The sequence below is a fragment of the Schistocerca cancellata genome, chromosome 1 (assembly GCF_023864275.1).
Source record: "Schistocerca cancellata isolate TAMUIC-IGC-003103 chromosome 1, iqSchCanc2.1, whole genome shotgun sequence".
Lineage (NCBI taxonomy): Eukaryota > Metazoa > Arthropoda > Insecta > Orthoptera > Acrididae > Schistocerca > Schistocerca cancellata.
The window spans coordinates 377,927,770-377,946,585 of record NC_064626.1 but is presented as its reverse complement, the minus strand read 5'-3'; the positions used below and the strand labels follow the sequence as shown (position 1 = coordinate 377,946,585).

Here is an 18,816-nt window from a genome sequence, read left to right as displayed (position 1 = left end):
TGTACAGTGCCTTACTGACAACTTATGTCCACGGCTTCGTGGGGTCTGTGCTACACTCTAATCCTAACATAAACTCTTATCAACTGAAATCGGGACTCATCCGACCAGGCTACGGTTTTCCGGTAGTCTACGACCCAACCGATATGGTCACGAGCCCAGCAGAGGCGCTGTAGGCGATGTATTGCTATTAGCAAAGGCACTCAAGTCGGGTGTCTGCTGCTATAGCCCGTTAATGCCAAATTTCACCGCTCTGTCCTAACGGACATGTTCGTCTTATGTCTCTCACTGATTTATGCGGTTATTTCACGCAGTGTTACTTGTCTATTAGCACTGATACCTCTCTGCGAACGTCGGTTCTCTCTGTCGTTAAGTGAAGGTTGTCGACCTCTCCGTTCTCCGTTGTGAGGGATAGAACCTGAAATCTGGTATTCTCGGCGAGCTCTTGACACTGAATACTGAATTCCCTAGCGATTTCTAAAATGGAGTGCCCCATACGTGTAGCTCCAACTACCATTCTGCCTTCAGATGCTGTTAATTCCCGTCGTGCGGCCGTAATAATGTCAATATATTTTCACGTGAATCACCTGAATACAGGGACTAACCATTCCCCAAGGTGCGCGTTATCTTCTCGCCACATTGCCAGCCTCACTTGCTGCGGTGTCCCGACGATGTTTTCTGCTGTGTGCAGCAAGCTTTTTCTAGATTTTAGTTGACGGTGGGCTGGCTGGTGTTTGTACAGCGGGTGGGCAGGTGAGGTCAACGCCTTTGTCTTTTCCTTCCTGGCCCCACCAGATATTAGAAGGAAAGTAGCGGCCAGGAAGGAAAAGACAAAGGCGTTGACCTCACCTGCCCACCCGCTGTACAAACACCAGCCAGCCCACCGTCAACTAAAATCTAGAAAAAGCTTGCTGCACACAGCAGAAAACGTCGTCGGGACACCGCAGCAAGTGAGGCTGGCAATGTGGCGAGAAGATAACGCGCACCTTGGGGAATGGTTAGTCCCAAACGAAGAACTCCCTCCCGGCCATATGGAAGGATGGACGACATGGAAATCTCTTAATAGGCTGCGCTCTGGTGTCACACGATCCAAAGAGAATATGCGCAAATGGGACCTCTCAAATGAACCCGCGCTGTGTGACTGTGGACACACTCAAACCACCATCCACCTCACGCAGTGTGTGCTGTGCCCAAGGACCTGCACCATGAAGTATTTGATGAATGCCACCCCGGAAGCGCTGGACGTGGCCAGGTTCTGGTCCAAGTCTTCATAAAATAAAATAAAAAACTACTCGACCCTGCTTATATATCTTCATACTTTTACACAATTTTTGTATTTGTTATATACTTGATATGTATGTGTTAATCATTCTGATTTTATGTACGATGCTTCTGACACGATTAAATAAATAAAAACCTGAATACAACAAACAGCTCTGCAATCCACTGCTCTTTTATACCGTGTGTAGGTGGTACTTCCGCCGTCTTTACATGAGCATATCGCTATCCCGTAACTTTTGTCATCTCAGTGTACGTCTTAAATTATTTGTTTTACATGTCATCTTCTCCCCATAGTTCTGCCACTTGTTCAATAAAAAACGGAAAAAAGCAATGGCAATGCAATGAAATTCGGCAAGTGACAACCCCAGATATTCTAGTCCTTCCATCCTCGATGGCATCGCAGAGCGGTTCGACCTGGTACCAGGCACGCCGATACCTTAGTCATGGAAGAGGACAGAGCAGTGTCCAAAAGTAGTTCCCCCACCGCAGGGGGGGGGGGGGGTACTCACCGAGACAGGCGTTGCCGAGGAAGAGCTCGAGGTGTGCGTGGTAGAAGGCCTGCGGCAGGCTAGCCCAGCGGCCCGCCTCGCGGTGCACGCGCACCCGCAGCCCGAAGGGGATGGCGAAGAGGATGGCCAGCAGCGACGCCGCCGAGTAACCTGTCGGCACACACAGACGCTGTAGCTTGCTGCGGATCTGTTATTTTCTCGGTCTACCTAGTTAATATACCTCATATCTATACTACTGGCCATTAAAATTGCTACATCAAGAAGAAATGCAGATGATAAACGGGTAACCATTGGACAAATATATTATACTAGAACTTACATGTGATTACATTTTCATGCAATTTGGGTGCATAGATCCTGAGAAAACAGTACCCAGAACAACCACCTCTGGCCGTAATAATGGCCTTGATACGCCTGGGCATTGAGTCAAACAGAGCTTGGATGGCGTGTACAGGTACAGCTGCCCATGCAGCTTCAACACGATACCACAGTTCATCAAGAGCAGTGACTGGTGTATTGTGACGAGCCAGTTGCTCGGCCACCATTGATCAGACGATTTCAATTGGTGAGAGATATGGAGAATGAGCTGGCCAAGACAGCAGTCGAACGTTTTCTGTATCCAGAAAGGCCCGTACAGGACCTGCAACATGCGATCGTGCATTATCCTACTGAAATTTAGGGTTTCGTAGGGATCGAACGAAGGGTAGAGCCACGGGTCGTAACACATCTGAAATGTAACGTCCACTGTTCAAAGTGCCGTCAATGCGAACAAGAGGTGACCCAGACATGTAACTAATGGCACCCCATAACATCACGCCAGGTGATATGCCAGTATGGCGATGATGAATACACACTTCCAATATGCGTTCACTGCAGTGTCGCCAAACTCGGATGTTTTATTGATGCTGTAAACAGAACCTGGATTCATCCGAAAAAATGACGTTTTGCCATTCGTGCACCCAGGTTCGTCATTGAGTACACCATCGCAGGCGCTCCTGCCTGTGATGCAGCGTTAAGGGTAACCGCAGCCATGGTCTCCGAGCTGACAGTCCACGCTGCTGCAAACGTCGTCGAACTGTTCGTGCAGGTGGTTGTGTCTTGCAAACGTCCCCATCTGTTGACTCGGGAATCGAGGCGTGGCTGCACGATCCGTTACAGCCATGCGGATAAGATGCCTGTCATCTCGACTGCTATGATACGAGGCCGTTGGGACCCACCACGGTGTTCCGTATTACCCTCCTGAACCCACCGATTCCATATTCTGCTAACAGTCATTGGATCTCGACCAACGCGAGCAACAATGTTGCGATACGATAAACCGCAATCGCAGTAGGCTACAATCGGACCTTTATCAAAGTCGGAAACGTGATGGTACGCATTTCTCCTCCTTACATGAGACATCACAACAACGTTTCACCAGGCAACGCCGGTCAACTGCTGTTTGTGTATGAGAAATCGGTTGGAAACTTTCCTCATGTTAGCACGTTGTAGGTGTCGCCACCGGCGCCAACCTTGTGTGAATGCTCTGAAAAGCTAACCATTTGCATCTCACAGCACTTCTTCCTGTCCGTTAAATTTCGCGTCTGTAGCACGTCATCTTCGTGGTGTAGCAATTTTAATGGCCAGTAGTGTGTATATATATATCAAAAAAAGTTTCACATCACCTCGGTTCCGAGAGTTCCAGAACCTGTACAGAAAATTGGAATAGAAATCAACATAAACATTATTTCTGCCCTTTTTATTGCTCAAGAAAACCACACATTGCATGTTATACCACCATACAGCGAGACATTCAGAGGTGGTTGTCCAGACTGCTGTACACACCGATACCTCCCCCCCAGGGGGTCCACAACTCTTTCGTAGATACGAGCTAATGTGGCCCTCCTTCCATTCCAGCCTGCATACCTTCCTTTTGCGCATCCTTCCCTCCCCCCCCCCCCCATCAGCGACCCTCCTTCCCTCACCTCTGGTTCTTTCCTTCCCTTTCTCCCCCTCTGGGAGTATGGTTTGTGTCTAAATCTGGAGACGGACGCTCGTAAATGTAACGCATTGTTCGCCTTCTCTGCTTGTATGTCTTCATCCTTCCTTTGTCCTTCTCTTTTCCTTACCTCTTCTCTTTCCCCTTTTCTCCGCTGCGGCGTTTGAGACCTCTCTTCTTTCCTTTCCCTTTCTCTTTCTTCCTCCCTGTGCGTGTCTGAAGGCCGACCCACGCATTTTTGTGCGTAGCAGGTGACGGGGTAACGCGTAATTCCCCGCCCCGGGTAGACAGGTAGAACACGTATGTACCCCCTGGTAACGGCCAGGCCCAGGGAGGGGTGATTACCCGAGCTGATACCTTCCGAAAGTGCCGATTGGTCCCTCCGTCCGTTTGTCGGGAGGTGTGAACAATCGCCTAAGGCGGGAGTGCCCTCAGAGAGGGCCCCCACAAGGGAGGAGCGCGCCATCGGAGACGCCGGTAATCATGGGGGATTCTTCCGCAATGGTTTCCTCACCTTCCACTATGTCTGCTCACAAGCGTAAGTTTACTGAGTCTCAGCCACAGACAGTTCTTCCATCGTTGCCACCGTTCCTTGTTGTTTCTCGGTCTGACGAAGGTCACGACTTCTCCACGGTCAACCCTTTCATTATTCAGAAAGGTGTCGACGCAATTGCAGGTCCTGTAAAGTCTTGTTCCAGATTACGGAATGGCACCTTGTTGTTAGAAACAGTCATTGCCCTCCAGGCACAAGAATTGCTGCGTACTTCACTGCTCCACACCTTCCCTGTCCGGGTTGAAGCGCACCGCACTTTAAATTCCTCGCGTGGAGTCGTTTATACACGCTCCCTCGATGGATTGTCTGACGAAGAAATTCAGCACTACCTGTCTGACCAGGGCGTAACGGCTGTTCATAGAGTTATGAAAAGGGTTGACACGAACATCATTCCAACCCGCACTGTCTTCTTGACATTTGACAAAGTTCAACTTCCATCGAAAATCAAAGCAGGCTATGAGATAATTTCCGTTCGCCCTTACGTCCCAAACCCTACACGTTGCTATCAGTGTCAGTGGTTCAATCACACCGGCTAGTCCTGTTCCAATCCGGCCAAATGTGTTACGTGTGACAAGGATGTCCATGAGGGTGCTTGTCCATCTCCATCCCCTCGCTGCATCAACTGTATGGGTGATCACCCTGCTTACTCTCGAGATTGCCCCGTTTTTAAGGACGAAAAGCTCATCCAGGAAATCAGAGTGAAGGAAAAGGTGTCGTCCTTTGCTGCTCGAAAATTATTCGCCAGTCGACAGCCCACCATGCCTCGGACGGGAAAATACAGCACTGTCCTTGCTTCTCCTCGGCCAACAAAGGAGGCGGCCACACAGACTTGCGACCTCACCTTTAGTGCCACGATCGTCAGATCGTCCAGCGCAAAGATCGCCCATTCAACCTCACCACTTTCGCCTGCCCACTCTATGGCTCACCCTTCATCGGGTTCTGCTAAATCTCGAGCCCAAAAGTCAGACACCAAGACTTCGATAAAAGAGCATAGTCGTGAAGATTTTTTATGTACCCCAACTTCACAACCATCGGTTCCTCCTTCATCTAAACATCATATTTCCAAGAAGGTTACAAAGAAACCCAGTTCATCTCCTTCTCCGCCAAGGTGTGTCCCATCTACAGCACCACCTGGCGGAAATCGCCCTCGGCCGTCTTCTGTGTCGCCGAGGCGCACTGCTGGTGGCCGATCAACCGGCCGATCGCTGGTGGCAGGAGCTGCTCCTGAACAACCTATGGATCAGGATCTTCTGCCTTCGGCTGAATGCCATTCCATGCTGTCGGTCGCAAGCTCTGAGCAGTCGTTGAGTTGACGGCAACCTTGGTCACATTCCTCCATTTTCTGTTCACCCTATGTCCATTATCCACTGGAATATCCGCGGCATTCGAGCCAATCGGGATGAATTGTCGATCCTCTTACGATCCTACTCACCGGTCATCTTCTGTCTTCAGGAAACAAAGCTACGTCCCCAAGACCGCTTTGTTCTCCCACATTTTCAGTCCGTCCGATATGATCTCCCCTCTGTTGAAGGCACTCCAGCCCATGGAGGACTTATGATTCTTCTCCATGATACTCTCCATTATCACCCAATCCACTTAAACACTTCCTTCCAAGCTGTCGCCGTCCGTCTTTCCCTTTCTGGATACACGTTCTCTCTTTGTACTGTATACATTCCATCGTCCACACCAATGGCACGAGCTGATCTCCTTCATCTTCTTGGTCAGCTTCCACCCTCCTATTTGCTGGTTGGGGACTTCAATGCCCACCACCCGCTTTGGGGATCTCCACATCCTTGTCCACGTGGCTCACTATTGCTAGACGTCTTCCACCAAGCGGATCTAGTTTGCCTCAACACTGGGGTCCCTACATTTTTGTCTGCCTCCACAACAAATTTATCTCATTTGGACCTTGCGGTCGGTACTGTTCCGCTAGCTCGGCGCTTCGAATGGTTCGCCCTTGATGATACACACTCGAGTGACCACTTTCCATGCGTCCTTAGACTCCAGCCTCAACTGCCATATATGCGCCCGCGACGGTGGAAGTTTTCCCAAGCCGATTGGACACTTTTTTCGTCTCTAGCGACTTTCGATGACCGTCACTTTCCCAGCGTCGACGATGAGGTCACACATATTACCGACGTTATTCTTACAGCTGCGGAACGTTAAATACCACGCACCTCCGAATTGCCCCGGCGCCCCCCAGTTCCTTGGTGGAACGAGGCATGCCGTGACGCAATACGTGAGCGGCGACGTGCTCTTCGCGTTTTCCGCCACCATCCTACTTTGGCCAACTGTATCCGCTATAAGCAGTTCCGAGCGCGATGCCGTCGTGTCATCCGCGATAGCAAGAAGGCAAGCTGGAAATTCTTTATTAGCTCATTTAACACCTTCACTCCCTCCTCGGAAGTTTGGAGTCGGCTTCGACGGTTCTCAGGCGCGCCTAGTTTCTCCCCGGTCTCTGGGCTCACTGTCGCGCATGATACATTAGTGGACCCTGTCGCAATTTCTAACTCATTGGGTCAGCACTTTGCTGAGATTTCGAGCTCTTCAAATTACCCGCCAGCGTTTCTCCCGAAGAAACGTGCAGCGGAAGTGCGACATCTTGCATTCTCCTCTCAAAATCGCGAAAGCTACAGTACTGTTTTCTCCATGCGGGAACTCCAACATGCACTCTCTTCTTCTCGCTCCTCCGCCCCAGGACCGGATGGTATCCACATCCAAATGTTGCTGCAATTATCAACCCATAGTCTGCGTTACCTCCTTCGCCTTTATAATCGCATTTGGACCGACAGTACTTTTCCCAGACGATGGCGGGAAGCTATCGTCGTTCCTGTTCCGAAACCTGGAAAGGACAAATATCTCCCCTCTAGCTATCGCCCCATTTCTCTCACGAGTAGTGTCTGTAAGGTTTTGGAGCGTATGGTGAATTACCGTTTAGCTTGGTGGCTGGAATCCCGCAGTCTTTTAACACCTGCCCAATGCGGATTCCGAAAGCATCGTTCTGCAGTTGACCATCTTGTTGCTCTCTCCACTTATATCATGAACAATTTTCTCCGGAAACGCCAAACAGTAGCACTATTTTTTGATCTGGAGAGAGCATATGATACCTGTTGGAGGACAGGCATCCTCCGCACACTATTCTCTCGGGGCTTTCGAGGTCGGCTGCCTCTTTTTCTTCGCGAATTGATGGCAGAGCGAACATTTAGGGTGCGGGTGAGCACTACTCTCTCCCGTACTTTCTCCCAAGAAAACGGGGTACCCAAGGGCTCCGTGCTGAGTGTTGTACTGTTTGCCATTGCCATAAATCCAATTATGGATTGTCTCCTTCCTGATGTCTCGGGCTCCCTCTTTGTGGACGATTTTGCGATCTACTACAGCTCTCAACGGACCAGCCTTCTTGAACGACGTCTTCAAGGATGTCTCGATCGCCTCCACTCTTGGAGCATCGAAACCGGCTTCCGTTTTTCTCCCAGTAAGACCGTTTGTGTTAATTTTTGGCGACGTAAGGAGTTTCTTCCACCCTCCTTACATCTAGGACCTGTCACCCTTCCGTTTTCAGACGTCGCTAAATTCTTGGGTCTTATGTTTGACAGAAAACTGTGCTGGTCCTCCCACGTTTCCCATCTTTGGGCTCGCTGTCTGCGATCGCTTAACACCCTCCGTGTCCTGAATGGTACCTCCTGGGGAGCGGACCGAGTGGTCCTTCTCCGCCTCTATCGCTCCTTAGTGCTCTCGAAATTGGACTATGGAAGCACAGTCTACTCCTCTGCTCGGCCGTCTATTCTTCGGCGTCTCGGCTCTGTCCACCACCGTGGATTACATTTAGTGTCTGGAGCTTTTTACACCAGCCCTGTGGAAAGCCTTTATGGTGAGACTGCTGAACCTCCGCTGTCCAATCGGCGAGAAGTCCTTCTGAGTCGTTATGCTAGCCATCGGTCTTCCATGCCTGCCAATCCAGCCCATGACATTTTTTTCGACGCCTCCTTTGATGTAGGGTATGCAGGCCGCCCCTCCTCCCTACTACCACCGGGAGTCCGCTTCCGTCAACTGCTCCATTCTCTTTCCTTCCGCTTTCCTAAAACCTTCTTGACAACTTGGGGTACAGCACCGCCTTGGCTCCGTCCCCGGATCTGCCTGCTCCGTGACCTTTGTCGATTTCCCAAGGATGGTACCCCTACACTTGTTTATCGTCGGGCATTTGCTGCTCTATGTGCACAAATGACGGAAGCCACATTTATTTACACCGATGGCTCGAAAACATCGTTAGGTGTAGGGAGTGCCTATATTGTTGGCGACACCCCACATCACTTTCGGCTTCCCGACCAGTGTTCGGTTTATACTGCGGAGCTTTACGCTGTTCTCCAGGCTGTCCACTACATCCGCCGCCATCAGCGGATACAGTACGTTATCTGCTCAGATTCTCTCAGCTCTCTCCTCAGTCTCCAAGCTCTTTACCCTGTGCACCCTCTGGTCCACCGGATTCAGGACTGTCTGCGCTTGCTCCACCTGGGGGGCGTCTCGGTGGCGTTCCTTTGGCTCCTGGGACACGTTGGTATCTGTGGAAATGAGGCGGCCGATATAGCAGCCAAGGCTGCAGTCTCTCTTCTTCGGCCAGGTATTCGATCGATTCCCTTCGCCGATCTACGGAGCGTTTTATGTCGTCGTGTTGTTCTTTTATGGCACGCACATTGGTCGACACTTCCCCTTAATAAATTGCGGGACGTGAAAGCTCTTCCTTGTGCTTGGACCTCTTCCTCCTGAAAGCGTCGTCGGGAGGAGGTAATTTTAACTAGACTCCGGATAGGGCACTGTCTTTTTAGCCATCGACATCTTTTAAGCGGCGATCCTCCCCCACTCTGTCCCCACTGCTCTCAGCTGTGGACGGTAAGACACCTTTTAATTGAGTGCCCCTATTTTAATCCGTTACGCTCCCGTCTACAGCTGTCGCCTGATGTATCGTAGATTTTAGCAGATGACATGCGCTCAGCCGATCGCGTTCTTGAGTTTATTAGTGCCAGTGGAATGACGTCAGTCATTTGAGGCTTTTTTTGAGGACAACCAACCCCTTTCTGTAGTGGATTTTTAAGCCTTCCTTCTGCTTTTAGTTTCTCCAATTTTATGACTTTCGTTCCCATTGCTGCTGGTTTCCATTTTCGGTTTTTTACTGTTTCCTAAGTCACGGACCGGGCGCTAATGACCATAGCAGTTTTGCGCCCTAAAACCAAATAAAAAAAAAACAAAAATACCGATACCTCTAATACCCAGTAGCACGACCTCTTGCATTGATGCATGACTGTATTCGTCGTGGCATACTATCTACAAGTTCATCAAGGCACGGTTCGTCCAGATTGTCCGCCCCGACAGCTGAGTGATCAGCGTGGCGGTTTGTCACACGAAGGGGCCCGAGTTCGATTCCCGACTGGGTCGGAGATTTTCTCCCCTCAGGGACTGGGTGTTGTGTTGTCCTCATTATCATTTCATCATCATCAGTGGAAGGCAACGGGAAACCACCACTGGAATCACTTCCCTGGGCCCTCATGCGGTGGACCTCTCTGACGAGGCTTCCCCCATTACAAGACCAGCCGTAACGCAGAACACAAAGAAAAAGGTCCAAATTGTCCCACTCCTCAACGGTGATTCGGCGTAGATCCCTCACAGTGGTTGGTGGGTCACGTCGTACATAAACAGCTCTTTTCAACCTACCCCAGACATGTTCGATAGGGTTCATGCCTGGAGAACATGCTGGACACTCCAGTCGAGCGATGTCATTATCCTGAAGGAAGTCATTCACAAGATGGGCACGATGGGGGCGCGAATTGTCGTCCATGAAGACGAATGCCTCGCCAATATGCTGCCGATATGGTTGCACTATCGGTCGGAGGATGGCATTCACGTATCGTACAGCCGTTATGGCGCCTTCCATGACCACCAGCGGCGTACGTCGGCCCCACATAATGTCACCCCAAAACAGCAGGGAACCTCCACCTTGCTGCACTCATCGGACAATGTTTCTAAGGCTTTCAGCCTGACCGGGTTGCCTACAAATACGTCTCCGACGATTGTGTTGATGGAAACATATGCGACACTCAGTGGTGAAGAGAACGTGATGCCATTTCCGAGCGGTCCATTCGGCATTAGCTGGGCCCATCTGTACCGCTCTGCATTGTGTAGTGGTTGCAAAGATGGACCTCGCCATGGACGTCGGGAGTGAAATTGCGCATCATGCACAGTTTGAGTCGTAACACGACTTCTTGTAACTGCACGAAAAACATTATTCGACATGGTGGCGTCGCTATCAGGTTTCCTCCAAGCCATAATCCGTAGGTAGTGGTCATCCACTGCAGTAGTAGCCCTTGGGCGGCCTGAGCGAGGCATTTCATCGGCAGTTCTTGTCTGTCTGTATCTCCTCCATGTCCGAACAACATCTCTATCGTTCACTCCGAGACAACTGGACTCTTCCCTTGTTGAGAGCCCTTCCTGGCACAAAGTAATAATGCGGACGCAATCTAACGGTGTCTAGGCATCGTTGAACAACAGAGAACAAGAGCTGTGTACCTCCTTCCTGGTGAAATGACTGGAACTGATCGGCTGTGGGACCCCCACCGTCTGATAGGCGCTCTCATGCATGGTTGTTTACATCTTTGGGCGACTTTAGTGACATCTCTGAACAGTGCAAGGGACTGTGTCTGTGATACAATATCCACAGTCTACGTCTATCTTCAGGAGTTCTGCGAACCGGGGTGATGAAAAACTTTTTTTGGTGTGTGTAGATGGTACAAGAGAAGAAAAAGTTCGCAGTTTCAAATACTGACGGTATAATGCAAATTACTGATAGAGAAGGGAGACTGCCAATAAAATAAGCATGTTTCAGAGAATATTTGGTACAATTAATTGTAAACTACGAGCGGAAACCGAGCTTTCGAAGCAAATAAAATTCTATAAAGCGATAGCAGTCCTCATGTTAACATAAGACAGCAAGAACTGGACAAGAGACGGAACAGATAAGAGGAAATGAGAAACTTTCGAGATGCGACTTTTAAGATCTATATGTAGTTATACACTGCTGAATGAAAGAGATATGTTATAAAGAAGGAACTGGACGTTTCCTGTATAAACATTTTATATGGGACAATAAAAACTATAATGAAAGGAACACACTGAACGAACAGACATTAACATCAATTAGATGATTTTCCAAATATAGCCAATAGGGAAGGAATGTTGGTTGCCGCTCAGCAGATGAGGACAATTTCCCTTGAAGGAGGAACAGTTCCAGCAACGTAAAATTTAAAGAGAATGGTGTTAGGTCAAGATTATGATTCACTGCTCTCTGGTCAACTTATCTTTCTTTTGGCTCTCTCTGTCTTAAAAGTCAAAGTCTGTAGTGATACGACTCATCGATGCATGACAGTGAAATAATATGTTACGTCTTTGTTTATTCACAATGAAAGCAAACTCGCACGTAAACGTCATTCTGATTGGGATGACTGAAATTAGTGTTGTCACATAGTAATGAACACCTGAAAGCTGGCTTGAAGTCAGATGGGTAAGATGTCAGACGCAAAAGCAAACTTGAGAAATAGTGATACTAGTCTTTATTGAGAGGAAGGTCGAACATATCTAACCATATGTGACCAGGTACTGCGCCGGCCGCTGTGGCCGAGCGGTTCTAGGCGCTTCAGTCTGGAACCGCGCAACCGCTACGGTCGCAGGTTCGAATCCTGCCTTGGGCATGGATGTGTGTGATGTCCTTAGGTTAGTTAGGGTTAAGTAGTTCTAAGTCATAGGGGACTGTTGACCTCAGATGTTAAGTCCCATAGTGCTCAGAGCCATTTTACCAGGTACTGCCATTTTGAAATACGGCACGTAAGTGTCCAGGTACTGTTCTGATGAGATGCGGTGTTACTAGAACGAGGAGCAATACTTTAGGTTCTGAAGTCTCCCCGACATGACATACAACGGTGCATCAGAAATAGTTCGTCATCCTTCCAGCGGTTTTGTATCTAGTGAGGAATCTGTTAACAGTGAATTTTAGTTTCAGATTCATTTATCTTTTCAGCTGTACCTACAATGGTTTCAGAGACTACTAAGACTACTGTTTATATATATATATATATATATATATATATATATATACTCCTGGAAATTGAAATAAGAACACCGTGAATTCATTGTCCCAGGAAGGGGAAACTTTATTGACACATTCCTGGGGTCAGACACATCACATGATCACACTGACAGAACCACAGGCACATAGACACAGGCAACAGAGCATGCACAATGTCGGCACTAGTACAGTGTATATCCACCTTTCGCAGCAATGCAGGCTGATATTCTCCCATGGAGACGATCGTAGAGATGCTGGATGTAGTCCTGTGGAACGGCTTGCCATGCCATTTCCACCTGGCGCCTCAGTTGGACCAGCGTTCGTGCTGGACGTGCAGACCGCGTGAGACGACGCTTCATCGAGTCCCAAACATGCTCAATGGGGGACAGATCCGGAGATCTTGCTGGCCAGGGTAGTTGACTTACACCTTCTAGAGCACGTTGGGTGGCACGGGATACATGCGGACGTGCATTGTCCTGTTGGAACAGCAAGTTCCCTTGCCGGTCTAGGAATGGTAGAACGATGGGTTCGATGACGGTTTGGATGTACCGTGCACTATTCAGTGTCCCCTCGACGATCATCAGTGGTGTACGGCCAGTGTAGGAGATCGCTGCCCACACCATGATGCCGGGTGTTGGCCCTGTGTGCCTCGGTCGTATGCAGTCCTGATTGTGGCGCTCACCTACACGGCGCCAAACACGCATACGACCATCATTGGCACCAAGGCAGAAGCGACTCTCATCGCTGAAGACGACACGTCTCCATTCGTCCCTCCATTCACGCCTGTAACGACGCCACTGGAGGCGGGCTGCACGATGTTGGGGCGTGAGCGGAAGACGGCCTAACGGTGTGCGGGACCATAGCCCAGCTTCATGGAGACGGTTGCGAATGGTCCTCGCCGATACCCCAGGAGCAACAGTGTCCCTAATTTGCTGGGAAGTGGCGGTGCGGTCCCCTACGGCACTGCGTAGGATCCTACGGTCTTGGCGTGCATCCGTGCGTCGCTGCGGTCCGGTCCCAGGTCGACGGGCACGTGCACCTTCCGCCGACCACTGGCGACAACATCGATGTACTGTGGAGACCTCACGCCCCACGTGTTGAGCAATTCGGCGGTACGTCCACCCAGCCTCCCGCATGCCCACTATACGCCCTCGCTCAAAGTCCGTCAACTGCACATATGGTTCACGTCCACGCTGTCGCGGCATGCTACCAGTGTTAAAGACTGCGATGGAGCTCCGTATGCCACGGCAAACTGGCTGACACTGACGGCGGCGGTGCACAAATGCTGCGCAGCTAGCGTCATTCGACAGCCAACACCGCGGTTCCTGGTGTGTCCGCTGTGCCGTGCGTGTGATCATTGCTTGTACAGCCCTCTCGCAGTGTCCGGAGCAAGTATGGTGGGTCTGACACACCGGTGTCAATGTGTTCTTTTTTCCATTTCCAGGAGTGTATATATATATATATATATATATATATATATATATATATATATATATATATATATATATTACAGACATTAAAAGTGCTTTGCATTTCGGGGCAATGGACTTGCCGAATGAGTAACGCAGGCAGCGTGTCTTCCATCTGTCTTCACTACGTGTACAAGTTGCCCACCCTCTGTTAGTACGTTCTGATATTCGCTAGTATGTTCCTCCTCACGTTCCAAAGCATCGACTTTAAAGTGCTCCATTGTGTCGGTGTCAACGACGTTAAAATTGTCACAGGCGCTACTGCGACTTCCGTGGCAGTTTATCACTCCCAGTTTTTATCCCAGTACGTAAACGATTCTAGCCTTTCTCAGTTAATGGCGGAAATAATTAGAAAGTAAAACATTTCTGCTTACGCTAGCAACTTTCAGACAGGGAGCGTAAGCACCAAACAAGATAAAAAATGGAAGAAAGGCATCGGATACACTGGCATATAACTTCGCCAAAAGAGATCTCCAAGTGAACAGATTTCTGAGAAAAACTGCGAGTAAGTCGATGAATCTTATTTCATGTTATTTCATGTTATTGCAGGTAGCTGCGCAGGGCGTTCACTTGTCCTATCGATGGGTTTTGTAAGAATAACTTTTCAGTACCAGGAACAGCGGCAGGATTAAAGCGAACAAATTAATTACTTTACAAAGTCAATGACCCGTTCACTATCTATCAACAGAAAGGACTGTTTCATGTCATTCCATTGTCGTTTGTAGTTTGCACTTTGGAAATTCTCCGAAGTATCTGTTCCGGGGAAGTGGATTTGAAGTTAGTGTCAATACAAATATGTCAAGATGCAACACATAGTAAAAAGAGAGAAATTCTCCGAAGAGTAAGGTAGTGATAGGAACGGAAATATGTAGTTACCTTTACATTTAATATCCATATAACGCTTGAAATAGTACGGTGAAGGGTGCTTGCCTTTTTCGGAATATTGTGACGCGTTCTTTGTGTGCGATTGATGATTGGACTGCAAGAAAAATGAAGGCTTATTTTCCTCTGTTTTCGTGACCTCTTACTCAACCACTATTTTTTTTCTATCTCGTCGTTAGAAAAATTAGAAAAATAGACTTCTCTCTTGTAAACTATCTAATGACTTCTCTTTAAAGAGATTTACTGTTTTGCACCCCAAAAGCCTGTAATTTAAAATTCATTTAAGATAGTTCGATTAGTTATTCTTTTCATAATTGAAGCCATAATGTTCGCAGGCTACCGTGACCACTTCCACTGTATAGAAAGACATTAATTGCGAACTACTGCCAAGCGTAGGTCGTCTTTGGCAAAGATTCAGTTAAAGACGAATCTTAACTGAATATTTGCCAACTGAAGAGCTGTACTTCTCTGTAATTCATAGACAATGGATCTGAGGATGACCTACAAAAGGGTTTCCAATAAAATAAAAAAGTGACCTAGATTGTGTTTCTCTTTAATTATGTTTTGCGTATGATGTTTCTAAATGTTCTCGTAGTTTTTAATTTTCTCGCTATTAACTCTCACTAATATAGCGGTTTTCCTGTTTACGTGAGCAAATCACTGATGATCGTTCACATATCCTAGAAAGTCATTTAAGAGGCATGTATCTATTTCGATGTTCATAGCTGTCTTGTCTGCACGAAACTGCCATGTGATACAGCAGGCATAACCAGGATCTTCTAGAAAATTAGTTTTGTTTTTACTGGTTGTCTCTTCCTTAGAATTCGGTTTGTAGGCGTTGGAGTGGAGCTTGCTCCTATCGACGGTAAGTGCCACGTGAAGTAATCATAGTGCCTAATTAAGCTGGGAGTGATTTAGTTGTGACGATGCCACCTTCATCTCAAGTCTCCTTTTTTCTGTGAAGTTAATGCTCTAGATGGATCAGAATGTTAGGCGTGGAAGAACTAGAAAATCTGTAGATTCGAAACGTTTCTTCTGGCACTATTTCTTTGCCTGGGCGAAAACAAATGCCTTGATGGCGTTTTTAGAAGTTTATTTTTTATTTTTTTTATTTTTTAAACCAGTGCAGCGTCCTACACCGCTCCCACCCCAGTCCCTCCAAAGGATAGATGCTTGTTAGGAGAAGAGTGGCCCATGAGAGCATCCATTCGGTCTGTGGGCCTGTTGTAGGTCCTCTGACCACCAAAGGACAACTAGAGGACCAGGAAGTTTCAGTAGTGTAGTTGGATTGAGACCTTGGCGCGGACGAGATTTGTCGAAAGATTAATTTTTTTACCACCTTCGTGGCTGATTAGTCGGCGTGTGTGACTACTATGTGGAGGAGCCGGCTTCAATTCCCGTTTCTGCCATGGTAAGAAGTTAGTTCGGGAGTCACTTAGCCTCGTGATGCCAGCTGAGAAGCTGCACGAATGAGAAGTCTGGAACGCCACAAACGACAGGGAAGAGGGGTGTGTTGCGTTAATCCCATGCCCCTCCATACTGCATCCGAACGACGCCATGTGACAGAGCATTTGTTTTCTCCTTGGAAAAGAAATAGCGCCAGAAGAAATGTTTCAAATCTACAAACTTTTCCACTGTGTGGTTCTCTGTGCCCGACCACGAAGTGTTTTAGTTTATTGTTACATAGTAAGGCCGTTGACGATTTTGTGCCGAGACAATGCGCTTCCTCGTCGTGTTGGTGTCACCACGAAACAGGACTTGTGTGGTGCAGATGTCGTTGCTCGTTCAACAAGGAAGTGTGCCTGACAGTCATAGGAGCGGAGTTCATACACTCTGTCCGATGCCTTTTAGATGGACCGTGGCCGCTTCTTTTCTCTGTCATCTCAAAAAGAGCGAAAGTCCAGTCCTTAATGAGCTAGGGATCTTCCAAGCTTATCATATTCTGAACCTTCTGAGACGAACCTCTAAAAAAAGTGGATTCGGAGTTATGTGAGCGATTGAAACGTGAAAATTATATCGGCCATATTAAGACCTATTAAGACCGGTCCTATGGCCGACCTATTTATAGTCTGATGAGTTATTACTGAGAAGTGAAATTTGTTTCAGAGTAAAGCAGCCGTATTTAGTGAATGAAGTACTCACCGGTGTGCACAATAAAAACATTACACCACGTTTGCTTCACTCATTTATTAATTGCCGACGACCTGATTACTGCTGTTGGTTACAAACACCACGCACGCAGCTTTGTGCAAACAAGCTTGTGGTCACAAAGCAGCGTTCGCGTGATTAGCTCGCTATTGAGGACAATTCCGTGAACCGCCACCAGGCAGCGCTGCCAGCTACAGGTGGCGAACTATATATAGTACGACGTCAAGCGCCCTTTGCCTCGGAGAAGGGTCCTTCCATTTTTGTTTGTTTGGCTTTCTGTGTAATTACTCGCTGGAGTTCTCTATCGTTTGATGGGCCGAGTTGAAGGATATTTTTGTATGTTTCCAATTGAACTTTTTTGCGTATCTTGATGGAGCATAGCACTTTTGCACGACATTAATTCAGTTGATATGAATATGGTGTCTGTTGTGCCATTGGTGATCTTCCAGCTCTCGAAGAATGAAATTACAATGAAATCCAGACTATTAGCTGCTTACAGGCGTTGATAAATATCAACGGGGACACTTGAAAATGTGTACCCCGACCGGAAATCGAACTTGGGATCTCCTGTCTACATGGCAGACGCTCTATCCGACTGAACATCGAGGACACAAAGGATAGTGTGACTGCAGGGACCTATCTCTGGCACGCTCCCCGTGAGACCCACATTACAACTTACTCTCTACACACCAAATTTGTAGTGCCCCTGCCCATTATACTCATTACTCGCGGCAGTCAATCTACCGATTCCCGTAAGAGTTTGAGCAATATGACTGCATCTGCTCTGAAGAGGATCGTTGGCCGGTAAGCCTTGTCTATATGAAGATGGTATCTGTTCTTTCATAATATCTGACCCCCACTGCAAGATCACCAATGGAGTCTGTTCTTTCGGACATGTGTGTGGACAGTAGGTGGGTCTTACGGGGAGCTTACCAGAGATAAGTCCCTGCAGTCGCACTCTCCCGTGTGTCCTCGAGAGCTCAGTCGATCTGTCATGTAAGCAGGAGATCTCTGGTTCGAGTCCCGGTCGGGGCACGCATTTTCAACTGTCCCCGCTGATTTTTTATCAACGCATGTAAGCAGCTAATGGTCTGGATTTCATGGAAATTTAATTCAGTTTGGTCGGTAAGAACGGAGCATTGGCACAGCTTGATAACAACGGGAGAAGAGAATGGATCTTTTATTTTCAATGATTTGCCGTTGTACACGGAACCAAACACTAAGTGGATCGTTGTTGTTCTCACACGAACATACGCTTTTGTATCGGATTTCGTGTCTGTATTTATCAGTATTCTCTCAAAGATCGAAAGTTAAAGATTCTGAAAAGTTAACAATTTTATTTAGTTTACGCGTATACAAGACAACCAAAGGGTTAATACAACTACGAATACGGCAGAATAATTGTAGTCGGTGTGGAGATTAAAAGACGGTAATGTGAAAGAGAGACAGTAAATCCAGTGTGGTAGTTGGAGGGAAACGATATAGACGCTGCAAACGAACAACTAAAAAGTCTCAGCGTGTCCTTGATGACTTTGACACTGGCGATGAAGAGAGAGACGATTCAGTACAATCCAACAAGGTAGTTATTTAAGGAAAGAAAAAATCATAATTTTTGGACGGAAACTGCTTAAAATAATTTTATTTCCTCCTACATGTTTGGAGATGTTACAGGTATCGTATCAGACTAGGATGCAATTTCGCTGCAATTGCTTCAAGAACTGCGTAAGATCTTACATGATCTCAAAGTGAAGCCTACGGAAGTTTCTCTAGTGTGGTGCAAGCTCCTCCTCGGAATCTGTTCCATTGAACAACTTAATGGTATCAAGTGTTTATGCTGCTAGATATTAGACATTCAACAATTAGATATTTATTTATATTGGAATATTTCAACT

At 47.7% G+C, this 18,816-nt stretch overlaps 1 protein-coding gene across 1 annotated transcript in view; it reads right to left on the bottom strand.

Moving 5' to 3' along the window:
- LOC126177315 (probable G-protein coupled receptor AH9.1) overlaps positions 1 to 18,816 on the bottom strand; it is a 91,290-nt gene that overhangs the window by 55,344 nt on the left and 17,130 nt on the right. Inside the window, exon 2 of the mRNA XM_049924450.1 lies at positions 1,788 to 1,937. Coding sequence (XP_049780407.1) covers positions 1,788 to 1,937 — 150 coding nt within the window. The remainder of the gene's footprint in view (positions 1 to 1,787; positions 1,938 to 18,816) is intronic.